This window comes from Nycticebus coucang, chromosome 2 (genome assembly GCF_027406575.1).
Source record: "Nycticebus coucang isolate mNycCou1 chromosome 2, mNycCou1.pri, whole genome shotgun sequence".
In the NCBI taxonomy this organism is placed as follows: domain Eukaryota; kingdom Metazoa; phylum Chordata; class Mammalia; order Primates; family Lorisidae; genus Nycticebus; species Nycticebus coucang.
The window spans coordinates 183793072-183816918 of NC_069781.1; the positions used below are offsets into that span (position 1 = coordinate 183793072).

Here is a 23847-nt window from a genome sequence, read left to right on the forward strand (position 1 = left end):
ATGCTCGTGTGTCTGGCTCTTGCAGGGCAGCCCACCTGTTCCTGCAAGCCTCATCCCTGGCCCAGGTACCTTCTCTGTCTCTCGGCTGCACTTGATGATGAAGATGTTGGCATAGATGTCCTCCACACACATCCAGTTGGACAGGGACAGTGTGGTGTCTGTCCACACCCAGTCCATCACCGCCCGTAACTCCACCAGAAAGGGCACCAGCCGGAACCTGCCCACAGCCAGGATCCATGTCAGATCCTACAGTGGTCCACCAAGGGCAGCAGGCCCAGCTGGTGTACTCTGCTCCCCGACCCCCCAGGCAGTCCAATACATACCCTTGGAAGAGGAAGAGGTTCAGATGATTGTACTTCTTGGTGAGGAAGTTACCCAGGATGCGGGTAGGGTAGCCACAGCGGATCTGGTAGGCAGACAGGGCAAAGTAGATGCACTTGACGAAGTACCACAGCTGGGCCACTGCGTTCTGGCTGAACATCCTGGGGTGGAAGGGGCAGGTCAGAGCCCCCCTGAGAATCAGACTCCTGGGGACCCCAGACCTGCCCTGCACAAAGGAGTACCAGTGTCCCAGGAGGGAGGCTGAGCACCTCAGGGTGCAGCACGCACCTCTCAGTTACCGCAGGCAGGATGAAGAACATCCAGAGGTGGATGGCCACCACCAGGACCACTTGGAAGGCCAGCTTGCCCAGCACCGTCTTGCGCAGGTAGAGGGCACGGTCGACCACCATGGTGCTGAACTGGATCAGCAGCATGACCAGGAAGGCCTCGGGCACCTGGTCATCTGACAGGGAGGATGTGATGTCTGTGGCTGCTGAGTGCTTCTGTGGCCAGGAGAAAATGGGTCAGGGGGAGCCAGAGCCTGGGGGGCATGGCAGCTGCTGGACTCTGCATTCATTGGGGATGTCCCGACCCAGCTCACCCCAAAGGCCCAGAAGCCAAAGATGATGATGATGAAGTCGACAACATCAGCCAGAAACATGAGGACATAAACGTCGGTGGCTGCGCGGTACTTAGTGTGCAGAATGTCATGGAAAAAACAGCGCAGCGGCCGGTACACGCTCTGGGCCCTGTGGGCAGGTGGGCTCAGCTGGGTGCCCGCCTCTCCACACTGCCCCTACTGCCCAGGCTGTTCCCAGACCAGGGTGACTCACAGAGACAGGCAGCTGGTCTGCAGCCAGAGGGCGGCTGCCCTCACTCTCTCTTGGGAACGGCCTGGCAGCTTCCGTGTCTCTGAGGTGGCCACCTCCTCCTTCTCCTCCTCCTCCCCACCCTTCGTATCTATGGGGGAGAAACCGTCACTCGCTGAGCACGCCCACCCCAAAGGCTGCATCCCCATTGTACAGACAAGCACCTGCCCACTGCATTGCCAGCTAAGGTTGATAGACCCCTCACCCTGTGCCCAGGGCAGCCCAGCACTGCCGACAGCTAAGGCTTCCTCTAGAACAGTGGTTCTCAACCTGTGGGTCATGACCCCTTTGGGGGTCGAACGACCCTTTCACAAGGGCTGCCTAAGACCATCCCGCATAGCAGATATTTACATTACAATTCATAACAGTAGCAAAATTACAGTTATGAAGTAGCAACGAAAATAATTTTATGGTTGGGGGTCACAACATGAGGAACTGTATTAAAGGGTCATGCATGGCATCAGGAAGGTTGAGAACCACTGCTCTAGGGCGGCGCCTATGGCTCAAAGGAGTAGGGCACCGGCCCCATATGCCAGAGGTGGCAGGTTCAAACCCAGCCTGGACCAAAAACCGCAAAAACAAACAAAAAACCCCCCATTGCTCTAGGAGAAGTGGGAGTCTTGGGCTCCAGGGCCATCCTGGAGCATGGGCAGGCCCCACTCTGGGCCTGGTGTCTCATCTGAGGAGACAGCTTCCCCGAGACGTGGTGAGGGGGTAGTGGCTACACTGAGTGCTGGGTGAGGGGGGCTCTGGTTGGAGCTTTTATACCGATGGTGGCTGGCCCTTCGGGTTCTGGGCTCTCTCTCTTCCTCCTCCTAAAACGTAGACTGATGCGCCTTGTGCTGGGGGGCTTCAGCTCCACTTGGGGCTCTGGGGCCCCATCCTTGGGTCCAGTCTTTACTTCTTCTACCTGAATGTGATCCTTGGTGGTGGCCCCAGGCACCCCCAAATCTTCCTGGAGCCCAGTGCCTGCCTCGGTCTGGGTGCCCAGCAGGACCCCCGGCTCCTCCTCAGACCCCTGTTCTTTCCCACTGTTGCTGTCATCCTCCTTGGACAGAGGGTCTTCATCATGATCCCAGAGGCCGTAGCACTGTGGGGAGAGGGTGGTGAGGTGGCCACCTGGCCACACAGGTCCCAGCCTTGCCAGTGGGGCCAGGAGCCAGCGTGAGGGGCTGCCCACCCACTGCAGCTGCTCACCAGCAGCTGGGAGCGATGGAAGAAGAGGACCATGAGCTGCAGCAGGTCGCACTTGATGTAGCCATCGGTCTTCTCCAGCCCCAGGATGCGCGGCGGGAAGTAGGGCTTATTCTCGTAGCGCCTCAGCACCGAGTGGCTGTTCCAGGGGAAGAAGCCAAACTGGAACAGGTACTTGGTGACCACCACCACCTGCGGGGAAGCGGGCTCAGCACCGCAGGCCAGGCCGCCCCACGCCCACCCGCCAGCCACTTCACCCACCTCGGTGAAGACAATGGCGGTCATCCAGAAGCGCTTGCTGGGCCGAGGGATGGATAGCATGGCCCACAGGAAGACGAGCACGGGCAGCACCAGGGAGCTGGCTGAAGCTGTGACCATGTGGTTGAGGATGATGATGAAGTAGCAGAGCAGCTCCGAGTGGGCGGCCACGCACTGGTACGCAGCCCACAGCAGCCGCAGCGCCCGGCCCTGCCCCTCTGCGAACTGCTCTGCCTCCTCCAGCTCTGGGATGTGCAGGCACCTGTGGGAGATGTGAGCTGGGGTGTCGTCCGCGGCTACTGAGCCACAAAGGCCTGGTCAGCGGCCACGGTGGCACATGGGCTCCCAAGCTGGTTGGGCTCTAGGCGGTCACGCCCCCCACAGGCCTGACAAGGGTGGCCGGCTGCACCTGTCCAGGAGCAGTTCGCTGGCTGTCCGTGTCCGGATGCGGGTGCTGGCCGGAAGCTCTCGAGAGCCATGCTGAGAAGCTTTGGCCTCAGACTCCCCAGGGTCGGTGACTGCCTCCTCACTGCCACTGCGTGTGTGGTAGCCAGTACTCAGGGGGCTGCTGGTGTCCGTCACGCTGCTCAAGGGCTCCTCGGCCCCCAGCATGCTGCGGGAGGGAGGCTGGGTCAGAATGGCCTTCAGGATGGGCAGGGGATGGAGGAGCACCCCAAGGCGCTTTGGTGGGCAAAAAGCGTCCCCCATCTTTGGATGGCAAGATCGGGCTGGCTGAGCAGCGGATGTAGGTCAGGCCGGTCACTCGGGGCAGCCTCTCTTGGGCTGCCAGGAGGAGAAGGTCCTGACTCAGCAGCTCCTTGGCCAACACCTACCTGGATGCTGTGCTGGGTATGTGGCGGGAGTCTGAGAATCCTGGCAGCGTGGCCTCACCCACACTGGCATACAGCTGGTCCAGAACTCCCCGGCTCACCTCTCCTTCCTGTAGGGCAGCAGAGGGTCTCAGGGATGCCCAGGCTGTACCAGCTCTGGTCCCTAAACAGGGTGCAGCCCAGGGTGAGGCCTGCTGGGGGTGAGGAGGGGTGGTGTGCACAGGCAGGGCATGACCAGGGCACAGCTGACTAGCAGCTGCTGCAAGGATGTGGCTGACAAACCGGGTGACAGAAGGGGCTTGTGGGTGGGACCGTGGAGTGCGGGCAGGGCACGTGGGTAGGCGGGTGCGTGGTTGGGCCAAGGCGTGCTGGTGGGTGGGGCAGTCTCACCTGTAGGAGCTGCTGCGTGAGGAGGTAGCGCTCTGCAAGTAGCACGTCGCTCATGGTGCGGTGGTGCCTGGTGAAGTCCCACAGCCAGTGCGTCAGGGCGTCCACCAGCGCCTGCCCCAGTACCCACAGGAACTGCGCTGTGCTCAGCACCCGCTGTAGCATGTGACTGCGGCCTGCAGGGAGGATGGAGGGGGGTGCTGGAGGGGTGACCAGCTGGCCAGAGTGTCCCCAGCACCCTGCCCCTTTGGCCCACTCACCTGTGACCTCTTCCTCAGGGCCCTCTGCTGGCTCTACCTCCTGGTTCTGGCCACCTCCTGAGCACAGGGGTGCTGGTCAGCGTCTTGCCTCCCAGCAGCTCCCCCACCAGAGCCCCCAGCCACCCAGCTCACCAGTGGGCAGCTGCCCTGCCTGGTCTTGCCGCCGCCGCCTCAGCACCGTCTGGGCGTTGGTCACCCATGCCTGGTACGCCATCTGGGGGCCAGGCCCTCTGGGTTAGAGCTTTGGTCTTCCCAAGCCATTGGATCCAATTCAGGAAAAGGAGGAGGAGGAGCCTGGCTGGGGTCAGACAGGCCTGACACCAGATCCCTGCTGTCTGGACCCACTGGGGACCTTCATGTCCCTGAGCCCTCATTGGAGATGGAGCCTGAGGGGCTGTGAGGCAGACACCAGTGGTGCAGCCCACGTAGCACAGCTCTGGGGCACACGGTGCCAGCTCCTGACAAGTGTCTAGCAAGCACATCTGCACTCTTGCTGTAGACTAGGCCACTGGCAGCCGCCACAGGCTGGGTGCTCAGAGTTGGCATCAGGAAGGCAGTGGGCAGACATGGCCTGGTTTCCTGAGCGACCTGGGAGATCTGTTGGGCTGGGAGGGATTCCTGGAGGAGCAGGAGCTGGGTACCCAGGCTGGGGGTGTCTGTTTCCCCTCCCCACTGCCCTAGCCTAGGGAAAGAGCTCCAAGGACAGATGAGAGCAGGTAGGGGCCCTCCCAACCCACCTGGAAGGGGCTCTGTGCTGACGGCCTGGGGTCCTCTGGAAGGGCTTCCTCCTCCTCCTCACTGTCTGACTCAAACAGGAAGTAGTCCCCGGAATGGATGACTGTGGGCAGGCGGTGGAGGGACTGAGGGCCTCCCCTGCACAGGTGGCCCCCCAGCACCCCAGGAAGACCACTTGGGTCCATTTCTTCAGTTTGGGATGGGCCAGTAACAGGCCTGGGTGTGCTGCCCAGCATGGGCTCCCTCGGCACCTGCCCCCACAGGGCTGAGACCTAGGCGCCGCCCTTCCTGACGGCACACACACAGGACACAGGCCAGTGTGGAAGGACGAGACCAGACAGCGAGTGGGGACAGACGGCAGACACCAGTGAAAGCTCAGACTGCTGAATCTGAGAGTCACAAAAAACACAAGCACAAAGCCCAGTCTGCCCTTGGGGACCCACCATCACTGTGTGACTTGGGGTCAGTTCTAAGACTCCTGCAGTAGAAGGGGCCCTCAGGGAGAGGAAAATGTGCTTGGGCCAGAGAGGTACCCTCCCACCAGGCAGCGGAAGGGAAGCTAAGATAGCAGCCAGGGGAGGGGCATAGGCAGGCGGTTGGGGTACCTGTGGCATGGTCCAGCCAGGGCCGCCACCACTGTCTCCGTGGCAGGAAGGAGCCCCCTGGACTGCCCGGCCCTGTGGGAGGGCAAGGTGAGCACAGGCGGTGAGAGGTTGGGGGGGCCCAGGAGGCTGAGAGCCACCACCTTGGGGACTGGATAGACTCAGACTTAAGAGTCCAACTGATAGGGGCACAAGGGCCGTGGTCAGAGCCCTGGGGGAGGAGGAGAGAGCCCACATGTACAGACAGTCATGGGCAGCCGCTGGGCCTGTGGAACAGAAGGTGACCAGGTGGCACACGACAGGTGGGCTGGGAGCTCGTGGGACATTGCATGGCACGGACGCAGGCAGACTCCAGTGGGCACAGATATGTGAACACAGTGGCCCTCTGAGGTTTGGAGTTCTGTATGTGCTCACCTGGCTCCTGCCCAGAGTCCTCAGGGCCCGGGGGGTGGCTGCGTCCTGGGTGACGGTGCTTCTCCTGCTTGGCACGAATCCGCTCCATCCTGCAGGTGTGAGCCAGCTCAGCACGGGCTGATGGGAGGGCCTAGGCATCCCCACCCCAGAGGGCACCTACTGTCTCTTTAGCTGAGCCAGAGACTTCTCCTCTGCCTGGCGGTGGGAATCGATGCTTTTGAGGTTGGCAGCGTTGTAGAGGGCAAAGCCCCTGTGGGAGGGGAAGGCAGCGTGAGGACTGGGGATGAAACCTTGACTCAGCTCCCAGAAGTCTTCCCTGCTCTCCCTGCTCTCCCTGCTCACAGCCAAGGCCCTTTTCTGACCACCTGCTGGCAGACCTCTGCTACCCCAACACCAGCCTCTGTGGTGCATGTGGGGAGAGAGGCCCAGTGTGTGCTGCCCACTGTAAAGCCAGCCAAAGCCAAAGTTCAGCTCAGGGGAGGAGGGTCCTCTGCCGGGTAGCCAGACACCCTGTAGCCATCCAGCTGGGGTGCACTGAGGCCAGCCAGCAGCAGAGGGGCAACTGCTCCCTCCCAAATGTCTGGTCTGCCTGCTCTGACCCAGCACACAGGCTGGCAAGAGCACGTGATCATGCCAGTGGGTCTGTGTGCAGTCCTGTGGTTCTCCCGCTACGTGATTGCCAGCGTCACCAAGGTGTCCAGCAATGCCCTCCCCCCCCCACCAAGGGGAGCCTGGGGCTCACCTGGAGGCCTGCAGGGCAGTAGCCTGCAGGTCAGCCCTGACATACAGGAAGTAGTAGCTAAGGAAGGCCCGGCGCTGCAGCAGCAAGAAGCAGAGACAGATGCTGTCCCAGAGGATACCGGCCTCCTCCACGGGCAGCAGGCAGTCCTGGTCTCTGGCCATCATCTCCTGGGCTGTAAGACAGGCGAGGGGCAGGCTCAGGGCCCAGACGCAGCAGGTGTCTGCACCCCATGCCCACCACCCCTACACACTCACGGTTGTAGTAGCCTTTGACGGTGCACACCAGGCTGAACAGCTGGATGACCCAGCAGAAACTCATCTGCATCTGCTCCACAAAGACGCAGGACAGGAGCTGGACAGGAGGGAATCAGTCAGGCTAGGCCCGGGGGTCGGATAGGGCACCTCCCAGGGGACAGAACAGAGCGCTGGTTCGGCCTGGCCTGGCTCACCGAGAGCATGTTCTTGGAGATGATGACAGTGACATTGTAGAGGATGAGGCAGTCCCACAGCACGAGCTGCGCCCGTGTGTCCTTCTGCAGCAGGCTGGTGCCGAAGAGCAGCAGGTAGAAGCAGGCCAGCAGGTAGCCCAGGCCGAAGACACTGATGCGGGTGGCACCTGTGACGAACACCACTACCAGCACCAGCCAGAATAGGTAGCGGAAGACGGCCACCTTGAGCATGTCGAGGTAGGATCTGCGGATGCGGCTGTCACTGTGGTGCCCCTGCCACCTCCCAAGAAGGCCCCCAGGTGGGCAGTGTGAGGCCCGAGCCGCACCTGCAGTGGATGAAGTTGGGCACGGGGTTGGGCTCCCCCCGCAGAGGCTCTGGGTGGTCAGTGTTGGTGCCAGCCACACGCTGCCACTCCTCTGTGCGCTCGGCTGAGAACACCTGCCACTGCTGGGAGGCACAGAGCAGCAGGAGGAAGTCACCTGCAGGACACAGGAGGCGTGGCCGTGCTGAATCCCCACAGCACACCTGGTGGGGGTGGGGTGGGGCACGTGCTGCAGGGACTGAGTGCCGTGTGCAGAAACTGGGGTAGACACACGTCTGCCCGTGTGAGGACCAATGCGTGTGGTCTCTGGGAGTCTGCGTCAGGTCCAAGACACACCTGTGTACATGTGCTGCGTGTCTGAGCAACATGTCAGGGCATGTGAGCTGCATCATGAGCCCCTGAGAGCAGACACAGGTGTGTATGGTGAAGCTGCTCTGACAGAGCCTTGTATGCACACGGAGGGCTGGAGCCCTCAGTCCCCTGTGGAGGTGTCTGTGGAGCAGGGGGTGCACCTCCGGAAGGCCCCCAGCTAGGAAATAGGGCGTGGACCTAGCAAGGTCTAAGTGACCCATCCTCTTGCTGACTCAAGCCCTATATGCAGAACCTTTGTGACCCCGCAGATGCTCCCACCCTGTGGAGGGGCCCAGCCGGCAGTACTCACTGAAGAGGTTTGTGGAGTTGGGGGTCTGGAAGAAGTCAGGCAGGTACAGCCACTTGATGAACGCAGAGTTCATGGGGATGGCCTGGCTCCAGCGCCATGGGTAATCTGTGGAGAGTGGACATCAGGAGGCACCAGGCCTGTGGAGCCCCAGACCTCCCCAATTTGAATCAATAACTTAGGAGCCCAGAGGTTGCAGGCCTTTCTCACCACCCGTGTGACCCTCACCCCGGGGCAAGGGACCACATGAAGCCCAGGACAGGGACCAGGGTCTGGATCAAATGCACAAAAGACTAAAAGCAAACATCAGACTGAATCCTGTGTCATAGGCGTCACTGCAGGGGCCAGGCCTCCTGAGTGGAGAAGGTGTGCTGGACAGTGTGCACTGCTGCACGTGGTCCCCCAGGGACTCAGAACACCCTACTCTCAGAGGACACATGCTAACACAGTATTTGGGTTCAAAGCATCATGACTAAGCCTCATGGGGCCCAGAAAGAGCACATAGTTCCTTTTACTGTTCTTACATCTTTTTTGGAATTTGGAAATGTTTCAAAATAGAATATTGGGCAGAAAAGGAAAAGACAGCAGCCGGCCACAGAGGCGGCCAGGCCACCCACAGAGATGACACGGCTGCAGCACAGACCCCGGAGGGCATGACGGGTAAGGGTGGGGTGTGGTGGGTGGGCAGCAGCCTGGGGTGGGCACAAAACACCTGATGGGTTTCCACACAGCCACAGAGCCCTAGGCCACACCGGCCCCCGGGTTCCGTGCTCACCCTTGCACAGGACCGGGGGGACACCAAGACATAGCAGGTACTGATACAACAGAAAGAGAGTGAGGAAGAGGCAGTAGTTGGGCCAGAGGCGGGCGATGGCCCGGCGCTGCCTGCGGGTGAGGATGGCCACCAGCCAGCAGCCGTGCAGGATGACCATGAAGTTCATGTGCTGCCCAATCACGTTCACAGCCATCAGGAAGCAGATCTGGGGTGAGTATGGAGAGAGGCATAGACTGAGTGGGTGGGAAGGGACCTTCTGGGCCCCCCTTGCCCAGCCTTTGGCCCCAGGCAGCAGGCTCCTGCAACATGGGGAGGCCCCAGCACAGGTGGGGGCCAGCAGCACCAGGCCCTCTCCTGACTGCAGCCTGGAGAGGCTCAGGGAGGGGCCTCCATGGCACAGCGAGGCCCTAACCTGTTCCACCACCTCCTCTCGGCACCCACACACCCCGGGGACAGTGCTGAGCCTCTCATAACTCTGCTCCCTGGCAAGGTGCAGCCTCTGGGCCACTGAGCCTGGGGAGGGGTGGCCCCCGACCTCACCTCTAGCCCAAATTTGTAGAAGAAGAAGTTGATGAAGTACTTGAGGCAGCTGAGCAGGTCCCGGTCAAGCTGCTGGCGGGTACCATCAGCACACACGGCCTGGGCGGGTGGAGGGACCAGCTGGTGCTGCCGGCGGTACTGCTCCTGGCCCCGGTACACCACTGCCTCGAAGATGAGCAGCAGAAGGATCTGCAGGTGGTTCTGGGGGGAGGGAATCAGCTGGGGTCGACCAGGCCCACCCCACCTGCCTCACCACCTTGCCCACCCCACCAGCCCAGCACTCACCTGGATGTAACCCAGGTTGGGGTAGCCCTTCCGTACCCCAAACCAGTTGGCGGGGTCCACAGGCCCCCGGTACAGCACAGACTGGTTGATTTCTGTTGCCAGCAGGTTGGTGCTGTTGGAGAAGGGCTGGCAGGGGGCTTGGTGTCAGCACCCACCACAGCCCTGAACCCAGTGGGGGGCAGGAAAGCCATAGGCTGGACAGCAGCTGCCTAGTCAGGGACCCGGGGGCTGCTAGCCTCGGAGCCACCTTAAGAGGTTTGGATTGAGGTGACCTCTGAGCCTGAGGACACCTTCATGTTGGGAGTAGGCCCTGGTCTTCCACGGACCTGGTGGAAGGATGCTTGCTCCAGGAAACGGCCCTGGCTTCCCGGGGAACCTGTCTGCTGCTGGCCGCCCATGCCGAGCACGGTCCCTACCTTCGTGCAGGTTCTGGAGTACAGCACAGGGTCGACAGCCTTGAGCTGGTACAGCATCTTGCACACGATAATGACGCAGGTCCACACTGTGGACAGGCAGGAGGCCATGGGCCGGAAGTGGGGGTAGGGCAGGGCGAAGGCCCAGAGGGCCACCAGCAGGAGGTTCATCACCGACACCTGTGGAGAGGCCAGCGGGGTGAGTGTAGGTGACCCCACATGTGCGAACAAACAGGCTCAGGGGACAGTCATAGCCTGCCACGCACGCACCTCCTTCAAGGCCACCCAGACAGTATACAGGGCCACCAGCTTGAAGATGTGCAGCTCCAGCAGACGCCACACAAACACCTGCACGCGGCTGAGAACGTCGGAGAAGCTGGCTGCCAGGTCCAGCAGCCGCTCAGCAACCAGGCCCCACTTGCTGGCTGTGCCTGTGGTGGGGGTCGGTGAGGAGTCCACCCAAGCAGGGCAGGCCTCCCGGGCTCAGAGGGTACCTGGCTGTGCAGGGCAGACTCAGGCCCAGGATGTGTGCCTGATGGGGGTTGCACTCTACCCCACCCCCACTCCTGACTCACCATCAGGCACTTGCATGGTGGGGCGGAGGCCAGCTGAGCTCGGGTCCTCAGCCCTGGGCGTCCCCTCCTCCTCCTGCAGCAGTGGGGTCCTACTCACAGGGTCCTGCCTGGGGGGGACCCAGGAGTGTCACTACCTAGCTGTTCCTGCCCTCTCCCAGAGCTCTGGAGGCTCAAGGACACAAAGCCCACTCTGTGACCACCATCGTGTCTGCTGCAGCGGTGTGTGTAGCAGGTATGTGCAGCCTGCCAGGCTGAGGTGCTATCCCACCCAGCTCCTTCCCGGTTCAGAGGGACCGCACCTGTGAGTCCAGCGTCGGGGGCTGGTGGGAAGCAGGAGCGGGCGCTCCAGGTCGGTGAGCTGCATGAAGGGCCGGTGGAAGTAGTGCAGCTGCAGGATGCACGCCAGCAGGAAGAAGCCGGGCACCAGGATGCTGGAGAAGAGCTCGGACACGCTGAACTGCTCCAGGCCCAGGTCCCCCAGCCTGCACGAGGGGTGGCATCAGCCTGGGGCCCGGTCAGCCATGGACTTAGGCCCCCACACCGACCCTGCCTCAGACTCACTGCTCGTTGGTGAAGCCCGTGAGGTTGCGCCAGTACGTGGGGAAGTCCTGGAACTGGAAGGTGTAGACAGCCACGAGCACCAGCATGGTGTATGCCACCACGAGCCACCAGAACGCCTTGAGCAGCTTCCGCCACAGGCTATAGTAGACCTGTGGGTGGGCGGGGTGCATGTGGTGAGGTGTGGTGGGGAGGGTCGCCTGCCAGCCCCAGCCGTCCCCACAGGCACCTGGAAGAGCGTGAGGCAGAGCAGGAAGAGGAACATGTAGACGATCTTGTAGACCACAAGGCGGCCGGCAAAGCTGACCACGATGAACATCCCAGCGCACACGTAGATCCAGTACTTGGCATAGGCGCCTTTCACCACCTCTCCCAGATTCCGGAGCAGTGTCCGCATCCGTGTGGGCTCTGCGGGTCAAGCAGGGGGCAGTGCTGGTGCATCAGCAGGCGGGAGGGTGCCCTCAACCCTCAGCCCCACCCCCGGGCCCTGCCACGCACCTGTGTCTGCCACGGTGACCTCGGTCAGCTCGGCCGAAGCCTTCTTTGTCCTCAACAGTTTCTCCTTCACAAACTGGCGCAGCAGGAGCCAGAAGGTCAGAGTGTAGAGCAACTGGGGTGAGCAGGGGTGTCACTGTAGGCTGCGGGTCTGGCACCCCATGGCCAGGGCTCAGTCCTCCCTGCACCAGGTTCCCCACCTTGCTCATGTCCACGTGGTGCACAGATACACACATTCCCATGCCATAGGCTCACACATAGGCACACATACAGCCTCACTCCTGCACACAGACACAGACCATAGGCTCACGTGTATGTGTGCACACGCATTTGCTCACACGCTGGCTCACATGCACGAGACAGTTGCATACACAGGTTCACAAATCTCACATCTCATACAACCCCCTGGCCTGTAAACACGAGGCAGGCAAGATGGCACACCCTTTCCCATATGAGGCACGCAAGTGCCTGGGAACACGTGACCTAGGGCTGTGTGTGGTGCCAACAGACTCTGTGTCAGGCAAGCAGAGTACATGCTGACACAGTGTCCAGAGACACAGGGACAGTGCCCATGGCACCGTTCATTCATTATTCCAGGCTGGCCGGGGTGGGCCGATGGGGACCCCTGGTGACAATCAGAGCCAGTCCTATTCTCCTGGAGCTTCCACTGTGTTGGGTAAGTGGATGCTGGACAGAGAGGCATTGTCCTCATGGGTCATCCATCAGAAACCCCATACACAGCACACACATTCCCAGGCGCCCCTGCCCTGGCAGGTAGACACTCACCATGGCACCAAGGTCCAGGCAGGGATAGCGCGTGTGCTCCAGCCCCAGCTGGCGTAGGCTGATGGGGCCCAGGGTGGTGGGTAGTTCAGGGTGCAGGTCCATGGCCCACACATAACGCAGGCCGCACAGTGCCAGCCCGTAGAGCAGGAGGCAGGGTGAGCATAGTATGGCCAGCTGGCGGCGGCTGCGCACCGTCCAGATGAGGCAGGCCCAGAGCAGCAGTACAAAGGTCAGCCAGCTGTGGTAGGTGATGCTCCATACCTGCAGCGGGCCAGGCAGGTCTGCACAGGGCGCCCACCCAGACCCCAGACCCACTGCCCCAACCCCCCAGGTGGCACAGCCACAGTCAAGCGGTGCTGTTATGGGAAGGGAACATGCCCTGCTGAGCTTGGGGCACATGGCACAGGATACACACATGTGCATACAACCTTCTACCTCCCGGTGCTCATGGCAGAACCCACAGGAGGGCCCCCACCGGCTGCTGGTCCTCACCATCATGGCAATGAGGGCGCACACATAGCTCTGGTCCATGACGAGGTGGCCCAGGCCATGCAGCGGAGATGGCTCCTTTGGCTCAGTGAGCCTGGGGCGTACTGGGGAACAGGGACAGAGGTCAGCTCTAAGAGGGGGACCTGGCAGAGTCCCTTCCCACACCTAACTTTGCCCTAAAAATTGGATAGTAAGAACAGGGCAGCAGGAAGCCAGGGTCAGCAGATGGCCATGAATAACACTGGACAGGAAACAAGGGAAAGCCCCCAGCTCCTGGGTCTGACACTGTTCCTGAAGGTGCTGAGTGACCTTGGTCAGTTCCTGACCCTCTCTAAGCCTTGGCTTCTGCGACCCTGAAAAGACAGGTTGCTCAAGGAGGCTGTGAACCCCCCCTTCCAGCTCTGCATATGTGAAAACCCTCAGGGAGATGACGCCGGAGACTGACAACTTCATTCGCTTACTTACAAACAAATCACAAAATGGACAGCAAGGCTTAGGGTAAAGAAAACACCCAGAAAACACTCCCAGCCTCTCCCTTATGACACAGCCAACACCAAGCTCCCCAGTTATCACATGCCCAGGATAGCAACAGCCTCCTTGGGCTGCTAGGTTGTCTGCACCCACCCCCAGAGAGGGGCCCCACCCGAGGCCAAGCTGGCAGGGCCCCTGGAGGGCTCCCACAGTGTTATAGGGTCAGCAGCATGGCCACCTGACAGCCTTGGGCAGCCTAGCATGAGCAGAGGGTAGACAGGCTGAGGGGTGGACACGCCAGACCATCGGCAGCCACCAGGGGGCAGCACTGGCCTCCAAAGCCACATGAATCTGCAAAGCTGCACAGGCCGCGTATCCAAGGAAGGAAGTGTCCCTGGGGCCCTTCGGTGCGTGTCACACTGACCGGGCCGCTGTCGGACGGGGGTCTGGCCGGTCAGGTCATGCACGATGCAGCTGTCAGTGTTGGTGTCGGACGCTGTGGACGTGGGACCGGCATGCTGCAGAGGACCCAGGGGTGAGCCAATTGTGGGCAAACGGCCCTGCGCACACCCCCCTCACCCGACTCCTCACCTGAGTGGCTTCTCCATCCTGGGACCACTGGTCCAAGTCAGCCAGCTCCATCTCCCGCTCCCTGTGCACCGTCTGCAGAGCAGAGCCAGGAGCTCAACCCATGCAGAGACTAGAGACTGGGTGGGCCAGAGGCATGAGGCAGGGGCTCACCTGGCAGGAGGGGTGGGGTCTGCGGAGCTTCAGGAGGGACGTTACTGTGTAGTAGAGCAGCAGCAGCACCCCGGGGCTCACGTACACAGGCCAGTCATGGCCAGTGTTGAGGGTTAGTACACTGGGGCTGGAGCAGTTGGAGGGGCCCAGGAAGTCCTTGAGACCGAACACCCTGCCCGGAGAAGGTGCATCACTGACCACTGTCCTCAGAGGCCATGGATCCATCCAAGGCTCAGACGTGGTCAGGTAGGCAGGACCAGGGCCATGCAGGCCAGCTCTCACCTGGCCCAGATGCCTGCAGGTGGGAGCATGTCCTGAGCGTAGGGCATCTGGTAGCAGTAGAGGCAGATGAGATGGCCGGCACCAAAGCAGCCCACCATGACGAAGAGGGTGCTGAAGCCCAGAGGGCTGATGGGGAGGTGACAGGCCCACCAGGTGCAGATGGTCAGGAAGGCCAACAGGTAGATGCTGGAGGAGGCCGAGGGGTGGGCGATGCCTGCAAGTGGGCAGAGGAGGGTCAGTCAGTCTTCTTGTTGCTGCCTCCTTGGTCACTGGGGAGCTCCCAGACCCCTCCCTGCCTTGGTGGGTACCTGCCAGTGCGAGCAGCGTTATGGCCAGGGTCCGCCCTGCGGCCACCAGCAGCCAGTGGGCTGTGACCCGGAACCTGGTGGCCAGCCGTGACCTCTGCTTGGGAACTGGTGCAGGGCCTCCCTGAAGCCCTGCCAGGGGGCCCACATCCACGTCATCATCCTGCCAAGGCCATGGACGGGTGAGGTAAGACACACAGCACTGAGGCCAATTCAGCCCACCCCTGCCCAGCTAGGGTTCAGGAGGCTGCACGCATGGCTGCCCCCGCAGAGCCCCAGGGCTGCTGCCCTGAGCAGTGGCCCACACTGTCTTCCAGGTGGCCTTCCTGGCACATTTATACCCATTGCACTGGACACACACAGGGATGGCAGCTAAGATCTCCCCACACCACACAGCCAGGGACAGCAGGGCCCATGTGCACCTGTGGGGTCTACGGAGTAAAGGGGGCTGTGAGGGACATGCCCAGGCACTGTGCTCCTGCCCTCCCCAGCCCCTGAAAGATAACAGATAGCCTACTGTCCAGGAGGAAAAGGACAGCCCCAGACTGGGGCTCATTTCCCTGGCCCTGACTGAGGGTTTCCTAGAACAGATCTATTCCCAGATGTCAGGAAAGCCAGGGTGTGCTGGGGAACATGGACCTGGCTCAGCTCTGGCAGGCTGCTGGCAGCCCATGTGCCCATTTGTGACATGGGAGTCATGCCTGTGGCTGTACAGCTACCTGGCTGAGAGAATGGCCCTGGTCCCATCCCAACCCTGATAGTCTCCTCGCTGTGTGGCCTTAGAAAGTTACTTAACCTCTCTGAGCTGTCCCCATCTGTCAGATGGGGATGGGACTGAATAAAAGTCCTGCCCTCATGGGCTACCAGAGCTGTAGGGGGCTGGGGAATAGAGATCTCAGAGGAGGAGAAGCCCTGGCCTTGAGCCCCCTTCCCAAGACCATGCAGCAGGTGGAGGCTGGATCAGCCACAGACACAGGGAACATCACTCATCCCCAGGGCCCTCCCTCAGAAAGGGAGGCACATGCCCCTCCCTGCTGGCCATGGGGCAGAGGAAAGCCAGGATGGGGGTGGGGGCTGGAAGGCCTGAGCTCACCACACCCACAGCCTGGCCCCAGCCCTGGGACATCTTCTGAGAAGGGCCGTGGAAAATGAGTGTTTCTGGGAATGGAAAGAACAGCGAGGCAGCTGCTAGAAGGGCAGGTGTGAGGCCACAACAGCAGCCAGACCTTCCCAGCTGTGACTTGGCAGTCCCCACACGCCACAAGGGATGCTGGAGAACATCCCACACTCCTCCCTATCTTCTGCCTGCAGCTGCCCGGCTCCTCAGAACTGTCCCGCACATCCCGCTGCCCAGGTGCACACGTGTTTCCTGCACCCAGGTCGGGGGCTTGTGTGCAGGAGTGACGGTGGCCCAAAGACATGTGCACATGGGGCTGCCAGGGAGGGTGTGCATGGGGCGGCATCTGGGAACTCCCAGTTCCAGGCCTTAGGACTGTGCCCTGTGGGTGCCAGGCCTCGGAGCCCTCACCATCTCCCCTGAAGTCTGTCCACACCAACTACCGTGGAGCCTGGCAGGACAGTACAGTTCTCACCCCCCTGGCATGACAGTGATGCCAGCAGGAGCCCTTATGCTCTAGGGCAGTGCTTCTCAACCCTCCTAATGCCGCAACCCTTTAATACAGTTCCTGTGGGTCTCGACCCACAGGTTGAGAACTGCTGTAGGGAGTGGGGAGCCCTGGACACAGGCCTGCTCCATGCCTCCTCATGGGGAGGGGAGGGGCAGGGACCCTCCAAGGATCCCAACAAATGCTGGAGATGCCACATTGCACCCAGGGCCCCGTTTCCACCTTGAATGAGGGCCCCAGCCCAACCCTGAAGGGTGGGGTAGGGGGGCAGTGGGAGAGTCCTCTGCAGGCTGGACTGTCCCTCTGACCTGCTGTGTGGCCATGAAGATCCCTTTCTGTCTGGGGTCCTCTGGAAGGCCAGTGCATGTGCCTGGCAAGTGTCAGCTATTTGACAAAGGGACACTGGTGCAGGGGTGGGGAGGGAGGAGCCCGCATCCCCAGTACCTCCAGGAAGTAGTTTTTGAGCCAGGACACATGGATGGTTTTGGGTCCCGGCTGAGCCCTGGAGACCAGGCCCTGTTAGGCAGAGGCCAAGCTGGGGTGGGGTGGATAGAGTAGGCCCTGGCTGTTTATGTGACCTCTGCCCTTGTGCATGGGCAGGATGGTGCTGAATGGGTAACAGTTGAGGCTGTCAAGGGCTCGGGCTCAAGGGCACTGACTGTGAGAAGCAGCTTGGGGCCCAAGACCCCAGGACTGGACCTGACAGGTCTAGGGCAGCTGAACTCGATGCCCCTCACCCTCCAAGCCAGGCTGACTCAGGGCCATGGCTCCAGGGGCCAAGGACATGCTCTGCTGGTAGCTTCTGCTTGGCCTGAGAGGCACGCTGGCCTGTCTCCCAGCTCTGGGGGTGCCCACTGTGTGGCCCTCAAGGACTCTCCACTCACATTCTAAGAACACAGAGGCTGTCTTGGGGTCCATGGACATTTCTGACCAGAAGGGGAGCCCTGGTGGCAGCAGGTCTCAAATGGCCACAACCCCGGCACTGGGGGCAGGACTGTGGGATACAGATGCTCATCTCCCCTGGAGACAAGTTACCTTGTCTAGGCCAGCACAGATGTATGACTAACAGGACTATGCTTATCTAAAATAAAAGGTGGGACAGTGGCTCTAGAATGACCTCCCAACACCCAGGGCACAGTTACCCCACAGCCCCTCACCAGCTCGTGGGTTTGTGGGTTCTCCCGGGTTTTCCATGTGAGGCGCCTGCAGAGGCCTAGACAGATGGAGGAGACCACCAGGATGCCCAGGTCGGGGGCCACCAGCCGGATGGTATTGGGGATGTCCTTCAGGTCCAGCCTGCGAAGGGTGGCCCAGGCATGATCAGGCCAGGAGGCCAGTGCAGTGGGAGGGGCTGGGGAAGGGTCCAAATACCCCAAGGCTGGGCAGAGAGAGGTGGACAGCTCGAGGGCCTTCCTTGGGCCCAGGAAATCCTGAGGGAGGCTTGTTGCAGGGTCTTACCTCGTGACCCCCACATGCTGTGAGAGGGTCTCCCAGCGGCTGCCTGCAGAGAGAGACACAGGAAAACCCACATAAGGCCCAAAGCCCCACGTGGCTTAGGAGGAACCACAGGGCTTGCTGTCTGGAGCACAGCAACGGATCTCAGATGCCTGGAAACGCTGTCTTTACTGGCAGGGAAACTGAGGCTCAGCTGAGGCCCCGTCAGCCCTGAGTGGAAGAATAGGGCTCTCGGCAGAGGTAGGGCCAAATGTGGCTCCCTGGGGCACAGAAGGGCCGGTGTGGGGAGGCCAGGTCTGTCTCAGGAGGGGCCCTTGGCAGGGCCTGCTGGCTTCTGATTTCTCTCCTGGCTTGGTTTCTCAGCAGCAGGAGGATAATCACTACAGAATGAAGATAAGGACATAGGGTGACACCTGCTGCCCATGTGGCCAAGCAAGGTGGTCTGGGCTCTCTCTGAGGCCTGAGGTGCTGTGTCAATTCTGTTTGAGCTGGCAAGGCAGGTGCCAGCGGGCAGTAGGGTCTAAGGGGCAAAGGGGTACCAGACAGTGAGCTGGGGAGTGCCGAGGTCCCTGACACGGCCCAGCCAGGTCACTGGGCCCCATCAGGCAGCTCCTGGCCCTGGGGACGGCTTTCTACCTACTGTTCAGCCAGCCTCAGGCCTTAAAGGCCCTCCTAAACTGGGCAGCCTAGGTTAGCAGGGCCTGCCAGGGGACCTGTAGTCTACTCAGAAGTACACTGGGTCTCCTGACCCCACTGCTGCTGCCCAGTACCACCCCCCCGCCCCACCACTCACAGTTGGATCCCAGGAGCTGGTCCAGGTGAGGCACGGTGTGCAGACATATCTGGAAAGTGAGCTGGGCCACCAGGAAGAGGAGGCTGAGGCAGAGCAGGGCCCGGAGGAGACGGCCCGTGTGACCTGCTGGCAGAGTGGTCAGGGCTAGCTGGTATATGGCCCAGCCTGAGAGCATGGGGAGCAGCAGGCTAGCTAAGGCCTCCACCTGCCCAGTGGCCCTGGCTGAGTCTCAACCACATGGCCCAAGCAGGGATACAGGGTCCCATGCTGCCCAATGCAAAGACCCTGTGGTAGGGGCAGTGGGCCTTGGGGGACATTCTGGGCTAGATGCTGTGGGTCACAGTGGGTCAGAAGCAAGGTGAAGTAGGGCCATGGAACCAGGAGGGAGGAGGCTGATCCTGACCTAGGGATGGTCAGATGGATGGCACCAGGAAAAGCCCACTTCTCAGCTAAAGAGCCCTTTTCCAATGGCTGGCCAGGTGGTCCTGCTCAGCCTTCAGACTACGCCTAAGCCTGCAGTCATTGGGCAAACCCTTGATCCCTACCACAGGACCACGGGGGCATCACTACCCATCCCATAGATGGGGAACTGAGAGGCGCTACGGCTCCTGGTCAGACAGCTAGAGAAGAGTTTCCACTGCCCAGAGCCCCTCCAGGGCCCAGCTGCCAGCTCCTGATAGCCCCAGCAAGCACTGGGTGCCAAGCTCTGACAACCAGCATGAGGCCAAAGGGAAGGGCGCAGCAGCCCAGCTCACTGCCCTGCCTGGCCCCTCTGTCTGAAATTATCTGTCTTTGCCCCCCGCCCCTGTCGATGGCAGAGCAGGGGCCCAGCACAGCACTCATCCAACCCACAGAGGAGCAGGGCTCCCACTGTAGGGGCTCAAACAGAACAGGGTGCTTGAGAGAAGCCGGAAGAGGGAGGCCCTAGGCTTCACAGCGGGCACAGCTCACAGAGACCTATGAGCCATGGGCCTAAGCCCCCTGAAATCACTTCTCAGCCTACAGCAGCCTGAGGTGCCTCTACCTTGGTGCTGGCCTGACGATAGCCACTCCTCCCCCACCGTATCTCAGACATTCCCAGCCCCTGCCTACTGCTCCTCCTGTTTGGGTCCTTCAAGCACTGCCCCCACCCCCCAGACTCCTGCCCTCCAAAAAGGCCTGGCTCACACACCCCTCTTCTCAGCCTGGGCCCCTTCGCAGGGCTACCGTGTCCCCATATGCTGTTTGCAGACCTCACCCTCCTGATAGCCCAGCAGGGGCCAACCCTGGTTCTCAGAGTATATGTGGGAGCCCCCAAGCCCGGTTGCTGGTGTGCACAAATGAGCCCCAGAGCCTTATTCCTGGGGTGTGTGTGGGAGCCCCTGAGTCTGATTTGTGGGGTGCACATGTGTCCAGCCAAGGGATCCCAGGTACCACCTGTACAGGGAAGGGACCCTCATGTGTCTGAGGCCACACACTGAGTGGTCCAGAGAGGTAAGGGTCATACAGGGGATGAGTGGAGACAAATCAGAAGTCTGAGCTGTGAGCCACTCCCAGGGATAGTCTCAGAGGCTTCCAGGGGCTGAGCTTGGAGTGTGGGGCTCAGGATGGAGCTTTTGAGGTAGGGAGGGGCTTCCTCAGGCCCCTAAATGACCCCCAGGTCTCAGTGCTGACCCACGTGGGCCTACACTGGCCACCCCAGGCCCTGCCAAACTCCCATCCTCCCTGCACCTGGCCCTAGGGTCAGCTGGTGTCCACGTGGGGATCCGTGGGCAGCGCCAGACCGTCCCCCAGGGCCAGTGCCAGGCAGCAGAGGCACAGCTCATCAACCTACAAGACGCTCAGCACTCAGACCTCACATTTTCCTCTCCTGCCCAGAAAAACCAGGCAGTGCCTCTGTTCCCGAAGGGCCTCTGATGCTAGACAGATGGACAGGAGGAGGGCTGGGCAGGGAGCCTGTGTGTTCCTCTTCTAATAAGGGGAAAGTGTTTCCAATGATGCTTGGGACATGAAATATTTTTTTTTTTTTGTAGAGACAGAGTCTCACTGTACCGCCCTCAGGTAGAGTGCCGTGGCAACACACGGCTCACAGCAACCTCTAACTCTTGGGCTTACGCAATTCTCTTGCCTCAGCCTCCCGAGCAACTGGGATGACAGGCGCCCGCCACAATGCCCGGCTATTTTTTTTTTTGTTGTTGCAGTTTGGCCGGGGCTGGGCTTGAACCCGCAACCCTCGGCATATGGGGCTGGCGCCTTACCAACTGAGCCACAGGCGCCGCCGGGACATGAAATATTTACAAAACAAGCAGCCAAAGGCTGAGGGCCTGGGACAGTAAGAACCAGTTCCATATAGCAGGGGGTCAGAGAGTGGCCCACTCAGATCATGCTGGCCATCTTGGGAGGGTCCAGGGGAAGCTCCCAGCTGGCTCTGGCACATGGCCATGCAGGGCCTTCCTCACCCCTGAATTCCCAGATCCAGGAGGGAGCTGAGGGTTGGTCAGGGCTGAGGCTTGACAGTCCAGGAGGGCATGATGGCCTCCCTGGGACCTGTGAACATATAACCTTACCCACAAAGCCGGGCGAGGCTAGCAGAGGGGAGGAGGCTGCTAACCAGCTGACCCTGAAATAGAGAGATTGGCCTGATCACCATGGGCATATAGCAGCCACCAGGTCATCGTAAGTGGACAGGGGGCAGGAGAAACAGGCCTGAGAAAGACTAAATCAGCCACGGCTGGCTTTGAGGATGGAGGGCAAGGCCACAAGCCAAGAGACAGAGAAGCTTCAAGCGGCTGGAGAAGGCGAGGAAATGGATCCTCCTGGAGCCTCTAGAATAAACCCAGCCCTGGGATACCCACGTCAGGCATCTGACCTCCCTCCAGAACTCAGAGAATCCACATATGGGGCTTTAAACCATTCAGTTGTAGTAATAGGAAACTCAGATGCACCTCAGGCCCCAAAGTGGCCAGGCTGCCCTGTCCACTATCTCCCAGAGGGCAGTGCCTGAGGGCGTGGTGATCCTCAATGGGCATGAGGCCCACTTGGCAGGGTCACTGCTGCTGCTGCTGCTCTCCCCAAGGACCCTCTATGAGCCAGCTGGCTATTCACTCTCCAAAACCTGAAAGCCAGTTGAGGACCCTTCCTCACCATAGGGCTGCTGAGTGCTCCCTGAGAAACTCTCACTAAAAAGCTGCCACAGAATGGACACAGCACCCCCAAGCAGGCGATGACAGTCTCAGGGTGCAAAGTCCTCTCCCGACCATCCTGCCTCTGCCGCGCTGCCCTTGGCACCTGGCCTGCAGGCCCATCTTCCAGCACAGGGCTCTGCCCTCATCCACCTACCCCTACCCCGGGATCCTGGCAGGCCTCTCGCTCCTGCCCTGCCATGGCCTCAGCATTGAGACCTGCTGTGGATGAGGCCACCGAGCCTGGCTTTTCTACCACAACTGCAGGATGCAGAAGAGGGAGATGGATCCTGAGATGGCCCCAGGTGTACCCAGTTACCCACACTGCACACAGGTCGTGAGAAACGGAGGGAGAAGGGACAGGGCCCAATTCTGGCAGGTGTGCCTGTGGGAAGAGCCGACATGGTGACTGGACTTCATGGGTCACCTGGCACCTCACCAGGCAGAGCATGTTTGTGGACAGAGTTGGGGGTGGGGGGGCCAGGTGATGGCGCGGGGATCCAGTCTGCAGGGGGCACCCAGGGTCCACTCACTCTCCTGGCTTCCCAAGGGATGGCCAGTGACAGGCAGAAATCTGCCCCATGACCCCCAGGCCCTTCCATATATGCCCTGTGTCAGTGACCACAAGAAAATTCTAAAACTCTGGGAACCCTCACCCAGGACCCACAGCTGTAAAACTGAGCAAAGTTCGCACTGTGGGGGTTTGTGCCTCAAACTTGCTCCTGCCTGGGAATGCGGGCCGGTCCTCCAAGTCCTCCTTACCTCGGATGCTGTGCCGGGTGGGGCCAGGAAACCAGGGCAGCAGCAACAGAAACAGCAGGTAGACCAGAGACAGCACATTGATGCGGAACAAGCAGGCTGTGGAGGAGACAGGCGTGAGCGGGTCAGGCAAGGGGGCAGCGCTGCCTAGCACAGCCGTGCCCCTATCCTGACTGGCAGAGGTGTCTTCTATGACATGCTGCTCTCCAGCCTGGCACTTCTGAGGTTTGTCCATACAGATGTGAGTGGCTCTGACACCATCACGGTTGTGTTCTCATGAACTCACCACTGCTTAGGCCTGCACCCGTGGTAGCACAGAGGCTGAGCGGGTTCCCGCCATGTTCTTCCTCTGTGAGCCCCTTCAGCTAGTCCCGGGGGCTCTAACATGCACACAGCCAGCAGGCCACAGTGCAGCCTGTCACCCCAAACGCTCCTGCTGAGTACTACTCTGTGTCCACTCCTGTGAGGCTGCATGTGGCAATCACACAGTACAGAGCCCAGAGCATGTGCCAACATCTGTCCAGGGGCCCAACCTGGGGACCTCCCATTGCACCGTCCCCAAGTGGGAGCGTAGGGAGGCCCCTGCCGGCCACTGAGTCTGTTTCCTCCCAGGAACATGAGGTTGGTCGGATCTAGGGTGGGGCCTGATGCACGGAGGTGGGGGGCGGTCCTGTCACAGGAACCTAGGAGACCACTCAACCTCTCCTGGGGTGCTGGGGAGCGAGGGGCCTCCCAAGATGCCAGCAGCACATGGTCTAACTGCAAACCCAGGCCAGAGCCACTGGCCCTCAGAAACCCACACAGCCTCTGTGCCTGGGACTGGACCCCAGACCAGGGAAGGAACAGAGCCAGGCACTCTCACAAGCCGCACCCTCTCCTGGTCAACTTCCTGTGACTGTCCTCAGAGGACCCAGAGCCAGGCTCCTCAGGGGGCCACTTGCCCATGTCTGCTCTGCCCTGCAGACCCCCAAGCACAAGGCCTGTGTACCCAGCATCTGTCAGGTGGGTATCTGACATTCACTGGACAATAGGCCTGACCTTAGGCCAGGAAGGCCATGGCCCAGCAGAAATAAAGGCGAGGTCCAGGACAGACACAGGGTGTGGAGGCCCCATCCCTTCCAACCTGCCAACCCTGGAAAGAAGGAGATCTGCCAAGGACAGCCAGGCATGGGGCTGTTGGGGAGCAAGGTGGACACAGCCAGCAGATGCCACAGAGGAGCCCTGGACACAGCAGCTCGCCCACCACCCTGTGTGTCTTCCTAAAGCTGGTGGCTTCTGTCCTGCCACAATGCACTAGC

General features: G+C 60.9%; 1 protein-coding gene across 4 annotated transcripts in view; it reads right to left on the bottom strand.

Moving 5' to 3' along the window:
* Positions 1–23847, bottom strand: part of PIEZO1 (piezo type mechanosensitive ion channel component 1) — a 49097-nt gene that overhangs the window by 2802 nt on the left and 22448 nt on the right. For 2 of the 4 annotated variants that reach the window (XM_053554874.1, XM_053554900.1), the window contains exons 2-44: positions 22553–22648; positions 18630–18755; positions 17840–17882; positions 17539–17677; positions 14760–14919; positions 14452–14665; positions 14170–14341; positions 14020–14091; positions 13853–13946; positions 12961–13061; positions 12469–12729; positions 11686–11797; positions 11417–11595; positions 11191–11339; positions 10929–11111; positions 10630–10736; positions 10325–10485; positions 10058–10234; positions 9642–9767; positions 9357–9557; positions 8817–9021; positions 8045–8149; positions 7387–7540; positions 7061–7304; positions 6867–6963; positions 6613–6784; positions 6031–6120; positions 5871–5959; positions 5460–5531; positions 4857–4957; positions 4252–4333; positions 4120–4176; positions 3863–4035; positions 3476–3582; positions 3052–3255; positions 2646–2904; positions 2388–2576; positions 1959–2280; positions 1155–1281; positions 923–1070; positions 610–824; positions 324–482; positions 70–217 (exon numbers count right to left, since the gene is read on the bottom strand). In XM_053554874.1, the coding sequence (XP_053410849.1) occupies positions 70–217; positions 324–482; positions 610–824; positions 923–1070; positions 1155–1281; positions 1959–2280; positions 2388–2576; positions 2646–2904; positions 3052–3255; positions 3476–3582; positions 3863–4035; positions 4120–4176; positions 4252–4333; positions 4857–4957; positions 5460–5531; positions 5871–5959; positions 6031–6120; positions 6613–6784; positions 6867–6963; positions 7061–7304; positions 7387–7540; positions 8045–8149; positions 8817–9021; positions 9357–9557; positions 9642–9767; positions 10058–10234; positions 10325–10485; positions 10630–10736; positions 10929–11111; positions 11191–11339; positions 11417–11595; positions 11686–11797; positions 12469–12729; positions 12961–13061; positions 13853–13946; positions 14020–14091; positions 14170–14341; positions 14452–14665; positions 14760–14919; positions 17539–17677; positions 17840–17882; positions 18630–18755; positions 22553–22648 (6392 nt within the window). The remainder of the gene's footprint in view (positions 1–69; positions 218–323; positions 483–609; positions 825–922; positions 1071–1154; positions 1282–1958; positions 2281–2387; positions 2577–2645; positions 2905–3051; positions 3256–3475; positions 3583–3862; positions 4036–4119; positions 4177–4251; positions 4334–4856; positions 4958–5459; positions 5532–5870; positions 5960–6030; positions 6121–6612; positions 6785–6866; positions 6964–7060; positions 7305–7386; positions 7541–8044; positions 8150–8816; positions 9022–9356; positions 9558–9641; positions 9768–10057; positions 10235–10324; positions 10486–10629; positions 10737–10928; positions 11112–11190; positions 11340–11416; positions 11596–11685; positions 11798–12468; positions 12730–12960; positions 13062–13852; positions 13947–14019; positions 14092–14169; positions 14342–14451; positions 14666–14759; positions 14920–17538; positions 17678–17839; positions 17883–18629; positions 18756–22552; positions 22649–23847) is intronic. The other 2 variants (XM_053554880.1, XM_053554889.1) reach the window with 2 other exon arrangements.